This window comes from Melanotaenia boesemani, chromosome 5, assembly GCF_017639745.1.
Source record: "Melanotaenia boesemani isolate fMelBoe1 chromosome 5, fMelBoe1.pri, whole genome shotgun sequence".
In the NCBI taxonomy this organism is placed as follows: Eukaryota; Metazoa; Chordata; class Actinopteri; order Atheriniformes; family Melanotaeniidae; genus Melanotaenia; species Melanotaenia boesemani.
This window is the reverse complement of record NC_055686.1, coordinates 7,621,862-7,646,386: the sequence shown is the minus strand read 5'-3', so window position 1 is coordinate 7,646,386 and position 24,525 is coordinate 7,621,862. Positions and strand designations below refer to the sequence as shown.

The 24,525-nt window shown below is 38.4% G+C and overlaps 2 protein-coding genes across 4 annotated transcripts in view; both read right to left on the bottom strand.

The window, feature by feature from the left end:
- The window catches only part of LOC121640201 (ladderlectin-like), a 32,513-nt gene extending 13,345 nt beyond the window's left edge, over positions 1-19,168 (bottom strand). The window contains exons 1-7 of one of the 2 annotated variants that reach the window (XM_041985924.1): positions 19,075-19,131; positions 18,918-18,981; positions 18,188-18,214; positions 17,975-18,084; positions 17,023-17,157; positions 16,591-16,699; positions 15,965-16,418 (exon numbers count right to left, since the gene is read on the bottom strand). In XM_041985924.1, the coding sequence (XP_041841858.1) occupies positions 16,339-16,418; positions 16,591-16,699; positions 17,023-17,157; positions 17,975-18,084; positions 18,188-18,214; positions 18,918-18,939 (483 nt within the window). In that variant the 5' untranslated portion in view covers positions 18,940-18,981; positions 19,075-19,131 and the 3' untranslated portion in view covers positions 15,965-16,338. Of the gene's footprint in view, positions 1-15,964; positions 16,419-16,590; positions 16,700-17,022; positions 17,158-17,974; positions 18,085-18,187; positions 18,215-18,917; positions 18,982-19,074 lie in introns of those variants that run through there. The other variant, XM_041985925.1, reaches the window with a different exon arrangement.
- On the bottom strand, positions 4,976-8,834 carry LOC121640197 (ladderlectin-like). Of its 2 annotated transcripts, none has more exons than XM_041985917.1 (7): positions 8,735-8,834; positions 8,578-8,641; positions 8,133-8,159; positions 7,921-8,024; positions 6,425-6,559; positions 5,990-6,098; positions 4,976-5,807 (listed from the first exon to the last, which is right to left on the bottom strand). In XM_041985917.1, the coding sequence occupies exons 2-7, from the start codon at positions 8,627-8,629 to the stop codon at positions 5,728-5,730; spliced, it is 507 nt and encodes a 168-aa protein (XP_041841851.1). In that variant the 5' UTR covers positions 8,630-8,641; positions 8,735-8,834; the 3' UTR covers positions 4,976-5,727. The 2 variants fall into 2 exon arrangements, with proteins under 2 accessions (XP_041841851.1, XP_041841850.1); XM_041985916.1 differs by having other exon boundaries at positions 7,921-8,027; positions 8,735-8,830.
- Positions 19,169-24,525: the final 5,357 nt, after the last annotated feature.

Sequence of the window (24,525 nt, the reverse complement as noted above, 5' to 3'; positions counted from 1 at the left end):
CAAAGGACATTTTTGCTTTCATTTAGTTCGTTTTAGTTCGCTTTGTAAACACATAATACAGTTTCAATTAGTTTTTCTTTTTTTAAATCACTCGTTTTTATTTTTTGTTCAGTTAACGAAAATGTTTTTTTTTTTTTAAGTCTAGTTTTCGTTAGCTTCTGTTAACTATAATAACCTTGCCTCACACCACCATTTCCTGGGTGCCACGGGGGTGGGCGGAGGGAGGTGGTGCTGATAGGGTGTCTGCTGGCCCTGTGGGGGTGCCCAGTCTGCTGCATTGTGATGGGGTAGTGGTGGCTTGCTATCCTCTGGTCTGCTCAGGATGTCTCCTACAGAGTGTGATAGGAGTGATAAGTGTGATATGGTTGTGTGAAAGGGAGCGTCTGTGGGTACGGTCTGGGGGAGACTGTGAGTGGGGGGGTTACGGGGTGGGTAGATGGATGTGGTATGGGTGGAGGAGGAAGGGTCGGGTGATCGGGTGAGAGTGTAGGAGAATGGGTGGGGGGGTGGGAGTGGTAGATGGTGCCCTGGTTCCCGGGGTGTGCGGCTGGAACATTGGGGTGGGTGCTGACCCATGCTGGGTGGTTGTCTGGGGGGGCCTTTTCCTCCCTAGCAGCCACCTGCCCTGGGGGTAGCTCTGGCTGGGGCCTTCTTCTGCTGCCCTTGGGGTGGGTCCAGGGTAGTCTGTGCTGAGGTGGCTTGGGTTCATGCTCCAGGATTGCCGCCGATCGCCCGGGTCTCTGGGCCGCCCTAGTTTGCCTCTAGCCTCCGCAGAAGCGTGGTCACATTTGCACAATTACACTCATCTTTGCTCAATCCTGATTCCTCATACTATGCATGCTGACACACTCACTGAACCGTCCAGTTTTCTTTCATTTTGCTTTTACTTTACCAGGGGTCTGCAACCTTTACAATCCAAAGAGCCATTTTTGTCCAAAGGACATTTAGAAAAAACTCATTCACAGCGACAAATATTACATAGGAAATTTGTTTTATTTACCACAATTTTATTTCTATTTTTTTATTTAAAAATGTTGAAAAATATAAAACTTATTAAAAAAAATACATTTGTATATATTGATATTATATACCTATATTTAAAAACATTAAAGTGTAACTACACCCCCTACTTTTTGCGTAATTCCACCCACTGTCAAATTTGCCAGAACCTGCAAGGGTTGGGGTGGGAGTTGTGGGGTGATCAAGGGGCGGAGAGTGGGTGAGTCAGGATACACAGGCAGAAATGATTGACAGACAGCAGCTCAGCTCACTAGCAAGATGGAAAGTAAAATTCACAAAGCAGCTACACCACAGAGCGACCTTTGAAGTGGAAGACTTTCCCCTCCGGAATCTCCTCAGCTACACACAAGGTGGTCCTGAACTGTATCAGTCCGAGCCAATCAGGGGCTGCGCTGGCCTGTCAGCAGCTCTGGAAAGCTATGGCGACTCGCAGCAGCTTCAGGAAATGCCGCTGTAAGTTGCACCTGAGTTGCTGTCTGTCGCCATATGAGCATCAGCAAGCAAAGAATAAGGTCCGTTGTTCCTTTTACACCCATCAAAAGCACAAATCCGTCCCAATTATGAGAATATTTTATCAGAAACTGCAAGAATAGAAGTCTGAAACGAGCAAATCTAGACCAGATAAGTTCACATCCCTTCATATGCATTGGTGGGCGTAGGTTTTCTGTGCCTGCAAGGTGGGGACCCACCTATTTGCATCTGGAGGGAGGGGCTGTGGGGTTTTAAAAATTTTCTTGTGATGTAGAGTGGCTCTTAGTCACGAAAAACCAAACCTGGTTTTACCCTGTAGGGGGCGTTATGAGTCACTTTTCTACCCACAAAATCCAGTGGTTTTCATCACAATTAAGTAATACTGTGTTGTTTACAGCTCAAAAAACACATTTTTGGGTGCAATATCCCTTTAATTGTAGGACTGGGCATTATGGCCTAAAAATAAAATCTCCAATTTTTTCATACTAAATTTGATTATACATTTTATCGATTTGGCTTTATTTATTTTTTAAAAAACATCTTAAACCTATTAAAAACAATATTAAATGTAAAGTTCTTACTTGCAAATGTGTTTGTTTTATTTATTTTTATATGAATGAATGGCAGCAAAAAAAGTAAAAAAAAAGTCATTACTTTTCCACCTTATAAATGTCTTCATATCTTGCATAGAAATATGCAACACAACTGCATCCGTAATTTCTGGATCCATGGCAACGCTCTCCAATGGTTTAGGTATGTTCAAGTAATGGTTCAAGTGAGCAGAAAATTCTCTGAAAAGAAGAAAATAATGCTCCTCCATGGCTGGATAAAAGCCAAGAATGTGAGGATTTGGGGTGTTATGCTCGATCATGTGTCAATATGTATTCTGTGTATATCTAAAATATGTCTACTTTATTTCTTTTCATTACAAGGCCAGACATCTTATTTAACTAGCAGTATCAAGCATTAGCGTTAAGACAGGTTTAAACCAGGAAACGTATTGTTGTTATGTATTAATTAAGAAGAAGTAGTGGGAGTTCATAAGTTTCGTAAAGTTTCTTTTCTAATATTTACATTGGTGGTATAAAGTCCTTAAAGTGCCTTTCACCACCCAAAAGGACTTGGACTCTTTTTGGGACGAAAAGATTGAGATGCTGTTCTGATCAAACTGCTTTCTTATACCCTCTTCTCAAGATTTTCTAACGGACAAACAGCTTCAGCTTTATTGATTAAGAGTCGGTAAAAGGCAAGGCAAATTTATTTTTATTACACATTTCATGTACAAGACAATTGTGAAAGCAATTTTGCTGCATATGGTAATCACTCATATATACTCATATAATAATCACATGTATGTTCAGTTTCGTTATTATTTTAATATTGTTAATCCATTCACTATTACATTTTCATATTGTGTGTTCTCATTTTACAGAATACTGAAGTTACAGTTTTCATTGTGTATGCGTGTGTGAGGTCAGACTGACCACTTTCTTCCCAGAGCTCTGATATGGCAGAGTTGAGACTGGTTTTCGCACCTGCTAGATAGCAATAGTTTAACTGCAACGCTGTCCTTCTGATGCATCAGACGCCCACAGCCAGCAGATGAAGCTCTTTAATTTGGTCAAATGATTCAGAACAGCAAGCCATTTTCATGCATTTGGGTCAAAGTTGGCTCGATGATTCATGAGGCCTCAGTTTCACCACCACGAGGAATGTAGAACGGTCCGGTGTCTAAATACTGTGGTGGTTGATTAGTGGATGAGATCCTGGTGTGGAGATCAGCCCAGGTGAAGTGATTGTTGCCTTGGTAATTCTCCTGGCCAGGGACAGACATGACATACAAGACAGACAGAGGGAGCCAGACACACACACGGGCGACAGACAGGAACCCTGACAGAGGGACGTTTGTCTCTATGGCTTCTTATGTTTGAGTAAACCTTGTAAATTTTGTGACAGCTTCGCCATGGATCAGATAATTTTGTCTTCATGACAGAGAAACAAAACATCATCGTCAGGACCCTCAAAAACATCCAATAAAATCCCAAAACTCCAGATCTGCCTATCATCATCTATGCACAGATGTTTTGGTTGTGTTTACCCACAATGCCCTGTGTTGACCACACAATCTGTTTGTATTATTGTCTGCTTCCTGTATTTGGTTCACTTGAAGTGAAGTGAGATCAGAGATCATTTGCACATGCACACCTCCCTAAACAAATCTGACTTCCCGAGCAAACAAAGCCACCCATAGAAGACAAAGTACTTCACCATGCTAGCTTTTAATGCAGAGGGTGTCGGGCAGATTTTGTTCTTAGCCATGATGTCGGGTATGAACACGTCCACAATAATGTGTTCCCCCTTTTGCATTCTTTGACATTGAGTTATTCATCAACAGTTAAAATATATTTTTTTAAACATTTGTGCATCCATTCTGAATTGCCCACGTGCACATTGCAATGTATCTAAAAGATGACTTTTCTCCCCTCCCCTACTCTTGAACTGGATGAATTTAGACTTATCAAAACTTATGACATTCTCCATTCCTCTAGAGGGAAAATTATGGGTTACTACTCACAGCTTTTGTATGTTGGTTTACTTTTTCTTAAATAGTTACAGTGTTTGTATTTAACTAAAGTTTTGGGGTGTTTAAAGGACTAAAAGAGGATGTATTTATTTTTCAAATGTGAGTAAAACATCACTCAGTGGTACTATAATTGTTGGTGTAGCAAACAGTCAGACAGGCTTGTTTCAATGATTTAAGCTTTTATTTTCAGTAACAGAACAGGAGAGTCTGCAGAAGAAAGTGGAGCTAAAAGCATGTTTTTTAAAAACGATCCCTTATGGTCTGCTAATTTTAACTCTTAAAGCTCTGCTAGATCATCAGCGCCCCGTCATTTGTCAATAATTTCTCAGGAACAGTTGTGTGTATCTCTGCGGGGTAAGATGTGATGGATAGCTTTCCCTTGAGATGATCTATGGACATTTTCCAAACATTTATATCCCCTTCAGAAAGTTTACGATCCAAATGCAAAATGAAATGTTTATCATAAAAATTCAGTCCTCAAGCGTCGCACTCCTACAGGCTTTAGATGTATTCCAGCTCCAGAACACCTGATTTAGATTAAATGACTCTTCTCAATGGCTTGTTGTCCAGTGCTGCACATTTATGTTGATCCATTAGTCTGATTCAGAAGGAATCATCCAAACAAGCAGGACAGCAGCACTTTGCACAAACCTGCTCTTAAGGTAAATACACAATGAATGATCCATGATGACACGCCCATCACATTTTTAGAACAAATTAAAAGATTGGAATCACTACCATGTTGCTGAGAAGCCTTAGTATGACAACATGAAGAGACCTGAAAACACTAATTAAGCTGCTTCCTGTCAAATATTCAACCAGTTAGCTAAAAATAAATTGATGTTAATGTCCAATCAGGAGCAACCAAAGGTAACAATTGGGAAGAAAGTTCTGTGTGTCTAAAAAGAACAAAAATAAAAGTCAAATAAAGGACCTCTATGGCTGATATAAAACTAAGAAGATGCACGGTGGTGACAAAAATGGTAATGTGAGGATAGTAAATAACATCTTTTAATGTTTTTTTTTTTTTTTTTTTTTTTGCAGCATCTGTAATGTTTTTAATGTTTTATGTAAAGCACTTTGAATTGTCCTGTAAATAAAATGTGTTATACTAATAAACTAGCTTGTCTTGTCCAAATGAATGTAAATAGATAAAAACAGCTGAAGGAAAAACTGTAAATATGTGAAAAGTTTTTGTTTAATTATTTCTATTTCCATGTTTCTCTGTGTTTGTTTCAATGTTGATATTTTTTCTCCTCAAAGTAAAGTCTTAAGAATGATGGTGTGTGTTCTTTCTACAAGTTCTGTTGGTAATACATTCTGTTGTGTTTTTAGTTTTTAATGGCTGGCCTTTATGCTGCTATATCTATTAAGACATTCATTTAGCATCATTTTAACCTCATGATCTGACAACTGAGGCTGTCCTGAAAACATCATGTCAAGATGTTGACTGGGATTAAAAGGGTTCAGCTTCTACACAACAAAAAAAAAAAAAAAGGAGTTTTAAGAGTTAAAGGTACAGGACCTAAGTGACATTCAACTATGTCAATTCTGATTTACATTTCATGCAGCATTACAGCAATAACAGAGAAATAAAGACAGAATAAATTTGCAATACGCTGCTTTTTGCGTAGATGCTTGATGTTTTTGTATCAGTCGAATGATGACCAGCTCATGACGCAGACAGATTGTTTCTTGTTATCGCACTTCTGATCATCCCAGCATTTCTTTTCTGTAAATGTCGGGAAAACAAAACAAAACAAACAAACAAAAAACAAACAAAAACAAAACATGTATTTAGGATTAAGTTTTAAATTGTGGATCAAGTTTTAATACACTTTGGTTGATGTAATTTTTCATCATCAACTACAACGCTGACATTGTTTTTTGTCATTTATCATTTTATCAGGTTACCTGAGTAATTCATTACAAGACAATGCTGGTTGCCATGGTTGTTCGGTTCTCCTTGGCACCAGTATGAAAACAAGAAACATGAGCCATCAGCCCAAAGCCATTCCCCCTCCTTGATAAGAGAAAATAAGAATAAGGAACAGTCGACTGAAGCAAAGTAGATTTAAAGTCAACATAAACTCAGTTGAACAAAATAAAGAAATGTAAAAAGAAGGCTCAGTATTTCTATAAAACATCATGTGGTCAACATACAGTTTATAAGGAGAAAAATTATTCTCTTATTTGTCACTAAATATGGAAAACATTTTGATTTAATTACTGTTTCTGGAAAATTTTGTCACATCTCAAACCTTTTAAGAAAATGGATCTCTGACTGCTCCAACCAAGATCAAAGCATGAAAAATCAGATTCTTGTATTTATCAACTAATTTTACATACCTGTACACTGTCAGTGCCTCCGAGCCATGCTGTAGGATAAACTGGGGTCTGATCTGCTATCATCTTCTGGATTTGTTGGTACTCCTCAGCACTATGTATAGATGCAAGGTGCGCCTTCATGGACTGACAGTTTTCCTACAGTGGAAATAAATAGAGATGTCCTCACAAAAACAGAGAACATTACAGCTGGATGACATTAACAAATTTTGTCCTCCAAAGATCGTGTTCTAGACTTGTTCCTACTGACATCATGTAGAACCATCCAAATAAGCTCTTTCAATCTGATTTCATGAACTAACATAATGAAAACATAACATGTCATGTTGTGTGTATTGCATTGCTTTCTTTGTTGTATAATTGTATAGAATGTACTATTATGAAGTGATGACTCTCCCCAGTCACATAGCGGACACATTTGGGACTAATGTGGGTGACTTTTGGCACTTCTAGTAAGTAAGTAACTAGCAAGTGCCTTCTGGGTCCTGCGTGGTTCAGATATCATTAGCTGGCCTGGATTTGGGCTACAGAAAGTGTAATGTGAGCCACATCTGGTGGTGAGCCAGCTGAATTTCAGCCCCCACACTCACATGGCATCAACACCGCAAGTCAAGGCCAAATACAGACCAAATCAAAACTGATGTGGGCCACATTTGGGCCAAACATGTTTTGCTATCTGGGTCTACCCTTTATGTTTACCCTGAAACTAACATGCCCAAAAAGACAAATGAAAAGCTTAAAATTGATCCACATGACATGTAAAATGTGACAGAACCAGCCTGATGTTTCTACACCATGTTATCAGATTTATAACTCTGGTCAGAACCATCATGGTAACAAGAAGCAGAGTCAGAGTCATGATGATGATTCTCACCTTCAGTACAGAGAGACAGTCATGTTAGTTATTCTTCTGTTTAACAATTGTCGTGGAATTTTATTGTCAAAGATCACACACTGAGTGAGAATCAAACAAAGTATTTAATTAAGAGCTGTACAGCAATGAGAGTCCCACAGTCAAAGAAGCTTTGGCTGCGCGAGTCTGAAGAGATACATTTGAGTCTGGTTTATATAAACTAGCATGAGCTGATCACATCAAGACAAATCATTAGTCCTCTGTTTCAAAGGAATGCTAGGAGATTGGAAGGGGAAGTAAATGGAACTCACTCAGTTCTTATCTGGGTACAAGTCATCCTCCTTCCTCAGTAAAACAAAAGACAAGGTTTTGTAACAATACAAAGTGCATGTGTATAAAATTTTCCATCACACCATAAAGAAGGTTCAGTTATAACACTGAACCTCTTCCATGTAATGTTAACCCTGAGTAATGTGACATGAACCTAGCTGATGTAAATACATTCCTTAAATAAGATCTTTTTTTCTCTCTCTTTTAAACAAACCTGATTTCTACATTCTTTTAGTTTTGCAAAGTCTTTTATGAGGGAATAAAATAAATAAAACCATAGAGGTAAGTAAATGTATAAAACATGTTGATGTGTTACCTCAGCTTCGGACCAGGTCAAAGGTTTTTGAACAAAACGAAAACAGCGGCAATTGTACAGAGTCCATCCATTAGGACAAACAACTCTGTTGACACAGCCATTATCTTCTGAAAGAAAAAAAAAATCAGTCATTTTTTATGATTTACATCAGAAAAAAAAATCATGACAAAGTGGAAATGATTACATACAAAAGAGGAAAAATAGCTACGAACCTTCAGCTTCTGTCTGTTTTGCAACATCTGGAGGAGAAGTTGTTTAAAATGTTACTTGGTTTGATTTAGTTTATTTAATCATTGTATTTACACCACAGTATAATTATTTTATGTTAGTTTATACAAGTCTCATATCAGGCAAAAGCTAAAATTTATTTTTCATTAATCACACTTCACCACCTTTAATTAAATGTGAATATTTCCATTTCAGATACAGCAGCAAAACATCTTTGCCGCAAATTTGGTCCTGACTTATGACATTGCCCAACTCAGCCACATCACCACCTCAAATACTCGTTTAGGCTGATATTAAAACATCATACATTGAAGCAAACAACATTCATCCCCTGAAACTGGTTCCTATCTTCACTGATTTCAGGAAATCCAAGTTGGGCATTTAAAGTTTTTACTGTCAGAAAGCACAAGTTTAGACGGATGTACTCACCAGCAGCTCCGGTCAGAACCACCATGGCAACAAGAAGCAGAGTCAGAGTCATGATGATTCTCACCTTCAGTACAGAGAGACAGTCATGTTAGTTATTCTTCTGTTTGACCATAAAAAAGCCTAAAAACAGGAGGATGTAAGAGAGTTTGTATCAAACCTGCAGCAGAACGATCTTCAGTTTCAGTCTGAATCTTCAGGTTTGTTCTGAGCTGCCAAGGACCGGCTCTTATATCCAGTTCTTTATCTTTCCATCTCCAATATATCAGGAACTTAGTAGATACAAGTTAAAACTGACTCACACTCACACACACACACACACACACAGACACACACACACACACACACACACACAAACAAAGATCATCTGTACTGAACCCGCAGTATTAAACTGAAGTGAAGAGCAGTTATAAGTGTGGACAAACCACAGATTAGGTCAATAAGATAAGAATAACATATTTAAACAGACTAAATATGATTTACGATTTAAAAATATAAAACTTTGCAAAAAGTAGAAAAATACGGGAAATTAAGTAGGCTAAAGAAAACATTAAATACACTTGAAATAAACAAATAAATTTAAGACTAAAAGTCAGGGTAACTGTCATAAGTATTATATACTGTTATTTTCCACATATTGTGTTGTGTTAAAAATCAGCTCCTCTCACAGATTTAGGGCCAAATTTGTTCTTTTAGGTACTAATTTGTTTTTAGAAACCTGATGACAAAAATTCTAAATTTAAGGCTTAAAAACTGTCAGAAACTTCATAAATTACTAAGATAAAGTGGTTTTCAGTGGATTCGGTTCACCACTGTGACAAAGCATCTTCTAAAGTATAAGGACTGTAAATGCAATGTTTGCCTTAATTAGTTACTCAGATTAATTTATGGAGTATCTCTTATTCAATAAATCTACTTTAGTTAAAAAAGAACAGTTTTGTTCAATCATATTATTTTCAATTTCCAATAAATGTAAATGAACTGTAACATAATATTAGTTTTATTTGACATCTTTCTGAAACGTCAACGCTCCACTGATCTTGACCTTTTATCGTAGCAAGTTTCTACTTTATTAGGAAGTATATTCAGATGACATGTTGTGAAAACCTGGTATTGCCTAAAGTTTAGACAGTTAAGATTATGCAACATGTTTTAGACTCTAAATTATCATCCCCATCTTGTGTAATGCTGAATCATTTTAATATTTCACAAACTGGTTGCGCCAATCTTGCTTCAGGCTAGCTAGCTAGATAGATAGATAGATAGATAGATACATACATACATACATACATACATGCACACATACATATTATCTATATACATAATATATAGATCATATCTATGGTGGGGCAAGAGAGGACCTTCCAGGGTTAAGTTAGGCATAAGGTAAAAAAACAGTAATACAGGATGTCCAGGATTATTAGAGCTGCGTCTTGCTTTTTTTATCTTTTTTCTTTTTTTTTTTTTTTTGTTTTCTTTCCTGTCCTGTCCAGCATCATAGCAAGCCAAATGATAATCAGGTTGCTTCGCTTTGCTGAACAAATTTGCTTTACCAAGGGGATGTTTATGGGTATAAGGCTTGCCTTGATAATCTGCTTCTTTTTTTTTTATTATTGTTATTTACTACCCTTCGATCCAAACTATGACCAGATAACAAACTACTACAACAGAGACTTTCCTACAGCTTTTACAAAAAAAGTTTATAAACCCACTGGAAAACACAGAGCCTGTGTCAGCATGCAGAGGACGAGGAGTAAGGTGGGATCAGTGGTGAGTCTGGTTATGCAAATGCCACCACAACTTTACAGTGGACCCCAGAGTGAAGAATATTTAAAGACTATTTAGCATTTGGAGGATTCCTGTCTTTGAAGCTTTGCATGTAAAACCAGCCACATCCTGCCAGATAAAGAAATGAACATGATGTCTCTCCTGCTCAAGCTACAAGCCAGTGAATGTAAATGACACCCTGTTCGCAAATGTGCTTCCTGCACAGGAGATATACTATAGTAACACATAAGGAATAGACAGGAGGCAGCTGATTTTAGAGTCTCCACTGATGTAGAGTAACTACATCAGTGGAGTAGGCGCTGGAGGCAGATGATGGGTATCAGCAGGCTATGCGAGACGTGGCTTTGGCGGTCACTAGAACCAAAACACAGGCATGGGAGGAGTTCAGATAGGCCATGGAGAATCACCATCCCTGGTCCCTGGTCCACCATCTGGTGGCTCAGGGAAGCAGTGCCCCATCAACACTGTAAACATTAGGGATGGGGGGCTGCTGACCTCGACACAGGACATTGTGGGTTGGTGGAGGGAGGGAATACTTTGAAGACCTCCTCAATCCCACCGACATGTTTTCTGATGAAGAAGCAGAGTTGTGGGCTTTCCTATGTCTGGGGCTGAGGTGGCTGAGTTGGTTAAAAACTCCTCTATAGCAGGGCCCCAGGACTGGATGAGATCTGTACGGAGTTCCTTCAGGCTCAGGATGCTGTAGAGATGTCTTGGCTCTACGGCACCACATGCATGGACATTGGGGACAGGTCCCAATGGAATGGGAGACTGGGGTGGTTGTCTCCCTTTTTAAAAAGGGGGATTGGAGGGTGTGCTCCAACTAAAGGGGGATCACACTCCTCAGCCTCCTTGGTAAAGTCCAATCAGGTGTCCTGGAGAAGAGAGTCCCTCGAATAGTCAAACCTCGGATTGAGGAGGAGCAGTGTGGTTTTCGTCGTGAAGAAGGAGCTGAGCCAAAGGGCAAAGCTCTCGATTTACCGATCGATCTACGTTCCCACCCTCACCTATGGTCACGAACTGTGGGTAGCGACCGAAAGAACAAGATTCAAAATACAAGGGAGATTTCTCCACAGAGTGGCCGGGCTTTCCCTTAGAGATAGGGTGAGAAGTTGGAGGGGCTCAGAGTAGAGTTGTTGCTGCTCTGCATCGACGATGTGGCTTGGGCATCTGTACAGAATGCCTCATGGGATGCTTCCCTGGTGAGGTGTTTACAGCACTTCCCACTGGGAGGAGACCCCAGGGATGACCCTGGATACACTGGAAGGACAACGTCTTTTGGCTGGCCTGGGAACACTTTGGGATCCCCCACAGATCAGATCAGCTTGCATCATTTCAAAAGGCTTAACCATAAAGATGCTGCAGAGACTGGGTGTCTAGTAAAACAGCCACTGAAGGATTTTAAAAAATAAAAATATGACTGAAAAATATTTAATTGCTAGAATAGATAGATAATAACATCGACCATTCTCATTTGTGTAGACTGATGGTTAACTGAATATTTTAATATGTAAGTGTTGACAAACATTGACAAACATGCAATTATTGTAGCAACTATATTTATGTATTTTACTAGTATTTTCCTTGAATGTGGCTGGGGAGAGGGAGGTCTGGGCTTCCCTGCTGAGGCAGCCCCTGTGACCCAACGCAGGATAAGTAGTAGAAAATAAATGGATAGAGAATGGATTTCCATGTTTGCGTCTATCCATTTTGATCAGGGGCATGAAGCTCCGGTCTTTGAGAGCCACAGTTCTGCAGGTTTTTACTGTGTCCCTGCTCCACCACACCTGACTTCAATGAATGTGAAGTGCTGCACAATGACTGTTGAAGCAGGGACATAATGAAAACCTGTAGAATAGGGGCACTCAAAGACAGACTTTGGACACAGCTGGTTTAGACATACGAGGATAAAACTTTCCCTCGATTTTTTTTTATCTTCTCCCTCATTGTTTTCTGCTCAGCATCAGTTCTGTCTAGTGATTTGCAGATTGATACAGAAATTCAGTACTGCTGATATCAGCTTTAAATGTTCTAGAATAGATTTTCATGTTAGAATACTGATATTTTAGTAATTTGGGGTAAATATGTAGTTTATCATGAACTGAAATACAGTGGAAAGTAACTATGACATCAAAATCTTGTCTAAATTTGACCCAATTGGTAAAAAGTACTTTTTTCTACCTGCCTAGTCATATGTGAAAAAGAGCACAGCGTAGTGGCGCAGCAGCATGTCGATCACTCACTCAGTCCATAGCATTATGTGTGGAGCAGAACAGCAACAGCGCTGTATGATGTGTGTGGGAAGACATAGAGGTTTCCATAGCAACAACACAAACTTTCTTAAACATCTAAGAGTCAATCATAGCACAGAATTTTTTTAAATTATCATGAGGAAGAGGAGGAGAGGAGAGGGTCAAGTGCTGCACGGGTGAGACAGACGTCACTCTTGGAGTCTTTTGATGCTCCAGACAGGTACTATCAGGTACTACTGATCTTAGGAAACCACTTTTAGGAAGTCGGGGCTCCCCTGGAAGAATGGGAGGTTAGAGTCTGAGGCCCTAAAAGGGACAGGTGAAGCACAACACATTTATAAGGGAGGTGACAGACATAAATAAAATAACTTTATTTCTGACTACATCTTTGTTAATCTATTCACAGCTCAGTGGTGGAGGAGATCCAGGGAGGAGGTTCTTCTAACTTAAGAAAGCTGAGTTTAGCATCACATGAAGCATGAGTTCATCAAGGAAGGTGACTTAAAATCTTTCACTACGTTACTGAAAATGGTTCTCTTCATGGTTTCAGTTCAGATTTTATGTGAAGTCATACATATATAAGGGGAGGGGGGAATTAGAGCGAAAGATCCTGATTACAGCAACAAACATAAAAAGAAGAAGCCACACATATGCTAGCATGTTACTAGTGTGCCAGGTTATTTATTTCTTTTATTAACTTGTTTTTTTTTTATATAGGTAGTTCCACTAAGACACACAGTCTCATTTACAAGAGAGAAAAAAATCATTAGAAATCATTCAAGTCCCTAGACCCTACACACACATATAGGGTCTTGAGAGGCATGCACGTCTCGCTGGGTGGAGTGGATGGGGCCATCTAAGTGGCCTCCTTGGCTTCACCCTGTAGCAGCTTGCCTCTCAGTCTTAATTACACTTGGACATCAAAACACAAGAACACAACACAAACAACTTTTGGGGGGGTGTGCCATGTAGTGCATGGTGGGTGGGTGGCCTCTCTCCCAGCACAGCGTGGTTGCTTCCCCTCAATTTTAATCGCAAACAACACACAAACAGTCATGAGTGGAAAGAGAGAGGGCAATAGGGTCCTCTCACACCAAGGCTATAATAGTTTGGGATTTTTTATTAGTTTTTGTTTTCAAATTCAGTTAGTTTTAATTAGTTTTTACAGCAAATTTTCTAATTTTTATTATTTTTCGTTTTTTACTTTTATTATCATGATATAGTTTAAAAATATTATAATGTGGTTTTCTGCTTCTGGGTATCTTTTAGGGGACAGAAGACAAGTATCAGATTGTGTTCAACAGGATTTTGAACAAAGTTTCTGCCATAAATTGAAGCAAAACGTCTCAAACTGTATGTAACAAATATGTCACATTGGGCTCTTATGGGTTAAGTAAAAAAAAAGATGTGTGCAATGTTGCTTCTGAGATCGTGTGCTGGGTAAAAATCAACATAACCAACATACTAAATACACACATCAACATTCTATTCTATTCTACAGTCATTTAGCAGACACTTTTATCAAAAGCGACTTACATTTGAGAATAAGAACAACACAAGCATGAATTCAAACAAGATGGGACATCCTAATTAAGTGATAGTCAGACAACATAACATGAATCCATTCAAGAGACAATTCACAGTCCTTGTTAAGGACAGTCTAAAGGAGCTCAATCTAACTAATCATGAACAACCTCAACAACCCAACACACTCTAGAACAGAGGTTTAATTGATTCAGATGAAACAACTCATAATTAACTACATAAAGAATTGAACTAGAGGTGCAGCAACTTTAGTGCACTGCTGCTGATTAACAGTTCAGGACTTCACACGTTATATTGGACATGATAATGCAGTGAATATTTTAGACATTGAAAGTGCACGTGTTTGGTAGAACACAGAGCCAGCAGCTGGTTAAGATACTGATGTATCTCAGCTGGATGCTGATGTGCTTTTCTTTTCATAATTAAAAATTTAGTCTCCCAGAAAGACCAAGAGAAACTCATCCATGCATCCATCTCCAGTAGGCTGGATTACTGTAATGGTATTTAAACAGGACTTCCTAAAAAGAGCATTAAACATCTGCAGCTCATCCAAAACGCTGCCACTAGAGTTTTAACCAGGACTAAGAGATCTGAACACATCACACCAGTTTTTAAATCTTTACACTGGCTTCCAGTCAGTCACAGAATAGATTTTAAAACCCTTCTGATCGTTTACAAATCCCAGAACGGTTTAGGCCCAGAATACATCTTAGATCCAAAGACTCTGGTCAACTAGTCCAGACCAGAGTCCAGACTAAACATGGAGAAGCAGCATTTAGCTGTTATGCTGCAAACAAGTGGAACACACTGCCAGTGGAGATTAAACTTTCACCAAATGTAAAATGGTAAATGGTCCTTATTTATATAGCGCTTTAATGTACCTGGGATGATACCCAAAGCGCTTTACATTATACATCACATTCACACATTGATGGCGGAAGCTGCCATGCAAGGCGCTCGACCACGGCCCATCAGGAGCAATTAGGGGTTCGGTGTCTTGCCCAAGAACACCTCGACATGAGCCCGACTTGGCCGAGGATCGAACCGGCAACCCTCGGGTCACAAGACGACCGCTCTACCTTGCTGAGCCATGCCGCCCCCATGTAGACATTTTTAAATCCAGGTTAAAAACATTTCTTTTCTCATGAATCTATGCATGAAATCTGCACAGAAACTTTTTAACTTATCTTGCTTTTAATTATTTTAATGTAATTTATTATTTTATTGTGATTATGTGTTGATGTCTTTTACTATTTCTAAATATCTGTAATGTCTTTGTTTTTATGTAAACCACTTTGAATTGTCCTGTACATGAAATGTGCTATACAAATAAACTGTCTTGCCTTGCCTTGTAGATCTGTTTGAGTGTGTGTGTGTGCATGTATGAGATTGTGTGCGTGTGTAATTGACAGTGTGTCTGTCACTCACTTTCCCTCCCCATGCTGCTCGGCCTGGCTGAAGCTTCTCTCTCTGGGGAAGGGGGCAGAGAGGCTGCCTGGTCCAGGTACTCCTGGTTAGCCTTCATGTGCAGCTTTTCAAATGGACTTTCAGATCTGTGGGTTTTTGCTTCCACATATTGACATTTTTATCTTTGGCTTGTGCATAATGAAATAAATCCCAAATAGGACTCTGCCGCTTTCTCCTAACTTTCTCCGTAGCCACATGACACATACACGTACACATGACGTCACAGACCTTCTGGTGTCGTACGATGAAGACACATGGTGCAAATCCAACAGAGCGAAGTAAACAGATTTCATATTAACATCGAGAGCTTATGTATGAAATAAATTTACAAAAACGAAAACAAAGGACATTTTTGCTTTCATTGCTTTCACTTTTAGTTTTTAATGGCTGGCCTTTATGCTGCTATATCTATTAAGACATTCATTTAGCATCATTTTAACCTCATGATCTGACAACTGAGGCGGTCCTAAAAACATCATGTCAAGATGTTGACAGGGATTAAAAGGGTTCAGCTTCTACACAAAGAAAAAAAAAAAAAAAAAAAAAAAAAAGGCTTGGAGTTTTAAGAGTTAAAGGTACAGGACCTAAGTGACATTCAACTATGTCAATTGTTGATTTACATTTCATGCAGCATTACAGCAATAACAGAGAAATAAAGACAGAATAAATTTGCAATACGCTGCTTTTTGCGTAGATGCTTGATGTTTTTGTATCAGTCGAATAATGACCAGCTCGTCACGCAGACAGATGGTTTCTTCTTATCGCACTGCTGATCATCCCAGCATTTCTTTTCTGTAAATGTCAGAAAAACAAAACAAAACAAAACAAACAAAACAAAACATGTATTTAGGATTATTTTTTGCATTGTGGATCAAGTATTAATACACTTTAGTTGATGTAATTTTTCATCATCAACTACAAAGCTGCCATTGTTTTTTTGTCATTTATCATTTTATCAGGTTACCTGAGAAATTCATTACAAGACAATGCTGGTTGCCATGGTTGTTCGGTTCTCCTTGGCACCAGTATGAAAACAAGAAACGTGAGCCATCAGTCCAAAGCCATTCCCCCTCCTTGATAAGAGAAAATAAGAATAAGGAACAGTCGACTGAAGCAAAGTAGATTTAAAGTCAACATAAACTCAGTTGAACAAAATAAAGAAAAGCAAAAAGAAGGCTCAGTATTTCTATAAAACAACATCTGGTCAACATACAGTTTATAAGGAGAAGAATTATTCTCTTATTTGTCACTAAATATGAAAATAGTTTGATTTAGTTACTGTTTCTGGAAAATTGTCACATCTCAAACCTTTTAAGAAAATGGATCTCTGACTACTCCAACCAAGATCAAAGCATGAAAAATAAGATTCTTGTATTTATTAATTAATTTTAAATACCTTTACACTGTCAGTGCCTCCAAGCCATGTTGTAGGATAATCGTGAGTCTGATCTGCTATCATCTTCTGGATTTGTTGGTACTCCTCAGCACTACGTATAGATGCAAGGTGCGCCTTCATGGACTTACAGTTTTCCTACAGTGGAAATAAATAGAGATGTAATTAACCGTCCTCACAAAAACAGAGAATATTACAGCTGGATGACATTAACAAATTTTGTCCTCCAAAGATCGTGTTCTAGACTTGTTCCTACTGACATCATGTAGAACCATCCAAATAAGCTCTTTCAATCTGATTTCATGAAATAACATAATGAAAACATAACATGTCATGTTGTGTGTATTGCATTGCTTTCTTTGTTGTATAATTGTATAGAATGTACTATTATGAAGTGATGACTCTCCCCAGTCACATAGCGGACACATTTGGGCCTAATGTGGGTGACTTTTAGCACTTCTAGTAAGTAAGTAACTAGCAAGTGGCTTGTGGGTCCTGCGTTTGGGCCAAACACGTTTTGCTATCTGGGTCTACCCTTTATGTTTACCCTGAAACTAACATGCCCAAAAAGACAAATGAAAAGCTTAAAATGGATCCAAAGACGTGTAAAATGTGACAGAACCAGCGTTATAAGAGTTATAACTCTGGTCAGAACCATCATGGTAAAAAGAAGAAGAGTCAGAGTCATGGTGATGATTCTCACCTTCAGTACAGAGAGACAGTCATGTTAGTTATTCTTCTGTTTGACCATAAAGAAGGTTCAGTTATAACACTGAACCTCTTCCATGTAATGTTAGCTGATGTAAATACATTCCTTAACTAACATCTTTTTTTCTCTCTCTTTTAAACAAACCTGATTTCTACATTCGTTTAGCTTTGCAAAGTCTTTTATGAAGGAATAAAGTGAATAAAACCATAGAGGTAAGTAAATGTATAAAACATGTTGATGTGTTACCTCAGCAGCAGACCAGGTCAAAGGTCTTGGAACAAATTGAAAACAGCGCCAATCGTACAGAGTCCATCCAGAAGAACAAAGCAATCCTCTCTTTTCAACGACATTCACTTCTGAAAGAAAAAAAAATTCTGTTTTTTTACGATTTACATCGGAAAAAAAAATTATTACAAAGTGGAAATGATTTCACATAAAAGAGGCAAAATAGTTACGAACCTTCAGCTTCCGTCAGTTTTGCAGCATCTGGAGGAGAAGTTGTTTAAAATGTTACTTGGTCTCGTATCAGGCAAAAGCTGAATTTATTCTTCATTGATCATCCTTTACCAAATATGGCCCAAATTTGGTCCTGACTTATGGCATTGCCCAGTTCTTTTATATTTGTTTCACCAGACAGATGCTTGATATTAAATTATTTATTTTATGAACACAGCCTGGCCAACATGGCAGCAGTGACACAAACGGAGGGGATATCTGAGTGTGGCCACCAAAACTCAGCCACATCACCACCTCATGTGACCCCCGTTGCCATAGTCTATGTACAAGCAGGCTTCGGTTTCAGGACCAGTCCTGGCCCAGTAAATTCTTAATCCACATTCAGACCATCAACTAACATCTGTATCACATGTGGCCTACAGGAGACTTGCCATAATCCAAACCAGGCTGGCAGCTGACATCTGGTCCACTTCTGGCCCACATAACACTTGCCAGTATTGTAACTGAGCCATAAGTAGCCCGGATTTGGCCCAAACATGTCTGCAGTCTGAGAAGCCATTTCCCACAAAATCATCCTCAGGTCAAATACAAGTTTAGGTTGATATTAAAACATTGAAGCAAACAACATTCATCCCCTGAAACTGGTTACTATCTTCACTGATTTCAGGAAATCCAAGATGGGCATTTAAAGTCTTTACTGTCAGAAAGCACAAGTTTGGACGGATGTACTCACCAGCAGCTCTGGTCAGAGCCATCACGGCAACAAGAAGCAGAGTCAGAGTCGTGATGATTCTCACCTTCAGTACAGAGAGACAGTCATGTTAGTTATTCTTCTGTTTGACCATAAAAAAGCCTAAAAACAGGAGGATGTAAGAGAGTTTGTATCAAACCTGCAGCAGAACGATCTTCAGTTTCAGTCTGAATCTTCAGGTTTGTTCTGAGCTGCCAAGGACCGGCTCTTATATCCAGTTCTTTATCTTTCCATCTCCAATATATCAGGAACTTAAAAGAAGTTAAAACTGACTGACACACACACACACACACACACACACAAAGGCTGTTCCTCTTTTTAATTTGCACCAAAGTAGTGTAATTATCACAAAGCTGTCTTTTTTTTTTTTCAAAAATTTTGGATTTATTTCAGATACTTTTAAGTTGAAACAACCAGAAATGTGTGGAATATTGCCAACACCATCCAACAAATAAAATAACTACTATTAAATATAATAGTTATAAAGCTGAATCTTCGTGTGTTACAGTGTGCCTTTTAAGCCGAGAACTTCTGAAACAAAATTTCGTTAATTGTTAGATTTCAGTTTTAACACAATAAAAGAAGAAAGTAAAGTTAAAAAAGGACTTGATGTCTTTAATAAACAAGACACACACACACACACACACACACACACACACACACCCACAAACGCACACACACACACACACACACACTCACAAAACAGCCTGTTTGTCTGCATATTTTCTTCTTCCTGTTTCTGTATAAAAACTGGTATCTCACAATCTATATTGCAAAATTTATGACTTTCTTTCATTCTTGACGAACTGGTCTAAATGCACACTCACTGAGCCTGTTTACACAACTACCAAAAGCCGATATCTGGGAGAAGTCTAATAATTCTAATAATCGATTCTGTTGCATCAACGTGAACTCTTGAAATAGCAATATTTATAAAAACCCTATGTCTACATTTTCCCGTCCATTAAGAGATTTATTTCAGAGTACTTACTACATATGTAGTAACAGAAATTAATTTCACAACCTCTGGTGTTTGTTGAACATGACGGTACCTGCGTTCTTATATTGGAGTAAAATAAATTACATGTTAAGGTTTTAATTCGTTTATACTTCAATTTCCTGCTGCTGCACACCATCATGTTTTTCTTTTGTGCTCCACTGAGAGTCTTGAAAAAAGATGCTAAAATTCTATCTCTCACTCTCTAACACACACACACACACACACACACACTAACACACACACACACACACACAAACAAAGATCATATGTATTGAACCCACAGTATTAGACTGAACTGAAAAGCAGTTATAAGTGTGGACAAACCAAAGATTAGGTCAATAAGATAAGAATAACATATTTAAACAGACTAAATATGATTTACGATTTAAAAACATAAAACTTTACCAAAAGTAGAAAAATACAGGGAATTAAGTAGGCTAAAGAAAACATTAAATACACTTGAAATAAACAAATAAATTTAAGACTAAAAGTCAGGGTAACTGTCATGAGTATTATATACTGTTATTTTCTACATCAAAATCAGCTCCTCTGACAGAGTTAGGGCCAAATTATCCACCCACAGGTGGATATCGGTGGAGAGTGAACGCTCCACCGATCTTGACCTTTTATTGTAGTGAGTTTCTACTTTATTAGGAAGTTTATTCAGATGACATGTTGTGAAAACAGTTACGATTATTTAGCATGTTTTAGACTCTAAATGATCATCCCTATCTTGTGTAATGCTGAATCATTTTAATATTTCACAAAGTGGTTGCACCAATCTTGTTCAGGCAAACTTGAAAGTGTCCATTCTCTTCAGTACTTTTAAATTTTATTGTCTTGTGGTAAGGCACTTTCTTTTCATCTTTCATCCTATTCAAAAATAACTACTTCTTAAAGGGTTACCACAAGGGCTACAAGCATCAGTACCAACATATGAATTATACAGTAGCACTCAAGGGTGTTAACTTATCTACATGTGTTCATGTGTTGAAGGCAACCAGTTGATAAAATGTTGTATTATTAATATCTTATCAGTTGGTTATAATTTCATCATAGTATGTGTTATGTGTAGGGATGTTACGATCAATCATATGTCGAACATGTGACACGCAAGTGTTGCGAGCATTGTCTCTGAGCACTGATTCAGCATGCCAAAAGTCACGTGATAAACCAACCGAGGCCTCATTACGTCATCATCAAGCAGCCTACGGGAAATTTGAAGGGGCCGAGCTTTTCAATCTGTCAATGATTTAAAAAGAGTTCCAAACGCTTAGCAGATTGTGGGTTTTTGAGAGGAGGAGATTTTGCCAGTGATTGTGCGACATTACATTTGGTGAACAGACTTAGGGAAAGCATGACATTAGCATTAGCTCATGTAGATTACATTTAGCTGACAAACATTTATATAGACACACTCAGTTACAAACACAGAAGAGAAATACTACATGCATACACTCAAATACATACATACATACATACAGACATCACACACATCTTCACATAGAAATATAGATATACATATAAATATAGTTAGGTTATTATATATAGACATAAATATTGATAAGTTTAGAGAGTGTTTGAGAGGCTGTAAGAGATTGTGTGTAGACTGTGTCTGAGTGAAAGGTGTGGTGTGTTTGAGTGAGTCAGAGAATAAGGGCGATGGAGGGAGAGCCAGTGCCACCCAAGTGTGTACATTCCTATGCATGGGAACACTGACATGATTTTACCGAAAAAAAGTCATATGTCTCAGATGGGCTCAGGAGATAATGTACAGCGGGAACATGTTGGCAATACTGCGGCTTTTGCGTGCCAAACACCCGGAGACAACGCCTACAACTGTTGCTGTTCCTACTCCTGGTGGTGCAGGAGTAGGAACAGCAACATAATTTTAATAATTTTAATAACATAATTTTAGTTTTATTTGCCATCTTTCTGAAACGTCAACGCTCCACCGATCTTGACCTTTTATCGTAGTGAGTTTCTACTTTATTAGGAAGTATATTCAGATGACATGTTGTTGAAACAGTTAAGATTATGCAACATGTTTTAGACTCTAAATGATCATCCCCATCTTGTGTAATGTTGAATCATTTTAATATTTCACAAACTGGTTGCGCCAATCTTGTTCATGCAAACTTGAAAGTGTCCATTCTCTTCAGTACTTTTAAATTTTATTTTATTTTATTGTAAGGCACTTTCTTTTCATCTTTCATTCCAGTCAAAAATATTTACTTCTTAAAGGGTTACCATAAGGGCTACAAGCATCAGTACCAACATATGAATTATACAGTAGCACTCAAGGGTGTTAACTTTTCTACATGTGTTGAAGGCAACCAGTTGATAAATGTTGTATTATTAATATCTTATCAGTTGGTTATAATTTCATCATAGTATGTGTTATGTGTAGGGATGTTATGATCGAGCTGATCTGCTCGATCATGTGTCGATCATGTGACACGCAAGTGTTGCAAGCATTGTCTCTGAGCATCTCTGAGAAATACTACATACATACACACTGAGAAATACTCACATACATACAGACACATCTTCACATAGAAATATAGATATACATATAAATATAGTTAGGTTATTATATATACATACAAATATTGACAATTATAGAGAGTGTTTGAGAGGCTGTAAGAGATTGTGTGTAGACTGTGGCTGAGTGAAAGGTGTGGTGTGTTTGAGTGAGACAGAGAGTAAGGGCGATGGAGGGAGAGCCAGTGCCACCCAAGCACAGTCACACTCTGATGCATTGGCACACTGTCTTGATTTCACTGAAAAAAAGTCAAGTGTCTCATAAGTGCTCAGGAGAACACCTGTTGCTGTTCCTGCTCCTACTCCGGGTGATGCAGCAAACCGTCAAGGTAGGATTCTAAATTCCTACAATATATGCTAGACATTATGAAATGAGTACTGGTCAAATATGGTTAACAACAGTTCAATATCATCACCTTCCTAAAATAATGGCCTATGTCATTTGTTATTTAAGTATTTTTTTGCCTGAATCATCATTTTGTTATACGGGCCACCTTTGACATTGTCACCAACAACCTCAGATAAACAGTTCATTGTCTGATCTTTTCTTCTGACAATGTTGGTGATATTATCAGCATAACAAAATGATTAATAAAACGAAATAAATAATTTTTGTACAATAAATAATACGTCTTTGCTGTAGGATGGTGACGATATGTAAATTATTTTATTTTATTGGGCGGCAAGCTGAATTGGATGAGGCACTGGTGGGCATGATCGTTATGGATGCACAGCCATTGGTGGAGGACAAAGGTTTCAGGGCCTTTGTTCAGAAGCTTGACCCCACATACACCCTGCCTACTCAGGCTTTGAAGGTATTGGTGGTGAAGAAATATAATGAGGGTAAAGAACATGCCATGAAAGCTGTGGAGAAGGCAGAAGGGGTAGGCCTAACAGTGGACATGTGTCGCCTATTGCCATGGATGGCTACATTGGGGTCACCTGCCACTACGTAAATGAGGATACAGAGCTAGCAAGTGTTCTCTTGGGTGTCAGCCACTTCAAGCAGTCACATACGACCAAGAATTTGAGAGATGCCTTGCACGCACAGTTGACTGCATGGAGATTGAGGCAAAAGCTGACTTAAATTAATGGGCTATTGTGAAGAAGTTGAAAAGAAGCTGTTGGATCCACTTGATTTTATTCAGGTGTGTTAGACCAATGGAAACAATGAAAACCTGCAGGATCCAGCCCTCGAGGACCAGAGTTTAACACCCTGTTCTAGAGGTTGACACCTAGTGGAACTCCACCTTTTCCATGCTGCAGAACCTTCATGAGGAGCTTAAACCGGTTGGAGCCGCAGTCACGTCTCTGGCCGCTGATGTCACCCCCTCTCATGTATCAAATATGACACCATTGGTGGGCGCCTAAAGGTTCTTGGATCATTCAACTTGGCAACAACAGAACTATCTTCAGAGAAGACCGGTGTCGGCATCAAAAGTCTTTCCGATAATCCGAATGGTGCAACATAAACTTGCTAGAGCTCTTTCACCTGGTCAAATGATTCAGAACAGCAAACCATTTACATGTAACATAACGTTAAGCAATAATCTCCCTTCCCTCCACAATAAAAACAATATTAACACAATAATAATTTATTTAATATTTATTTTTCTAGTGAGTGACCATGGTATAAGCGGGATAATGCCCTTCGTGGTGTCCATTATTATAAATTAGCTATCTAGCTAGATAGATAGATAGAGTTTTTGAGTTTTAAAAGGCCCTTTATTCTAGGCTATACATAGCAAAGGAAAAAAAGAATCACATATACAACAAAAAAAAAAAAACAACAAAAACAAAAAAGAGGGGGAAAAGATCAAAAATTGAAAACCAAACCTTTTTCCATAACTGAAACCAGAACATTCTGCAGATCCCAGAATTCCACAAATTCCTCCAACCTGTTTGTAAGTTTAAAGAAATGAAATTCCACCCTGAGCAGAGCTGCCAGTAACCTGGTGAAAACCAGGAGAACCTTCTCTGACCCTTGACCTTTGATCCTATTCCTTCTAGTCTTCCAAATGGCTAACTTAGCCTCACTGAAATTGA

Coding starts and splice junctions, on each gene's coding strand:
- LOC121640197 (XM_041985916.1), bottom strand. CDS start 8,629: ATGACTCTGACTCTGCTTCTTGTTGCCATGGTGGTTCTGACCGGAGCT. Junction 8,028..8,132: donor AAAACAGACAGAAGCTGAAG/GTTCGTAGCTAT, acceptor TTTTTCTTTCAG/AAGATAATGGCTGTGTCAAC. Junction 6,099..6,424: donor GAGGCACTGACAGTGTACAG/GTATGTAAAATT, acceptor TCTCTTATCAAG/GAGGGGGAATGGCTTTGGGC.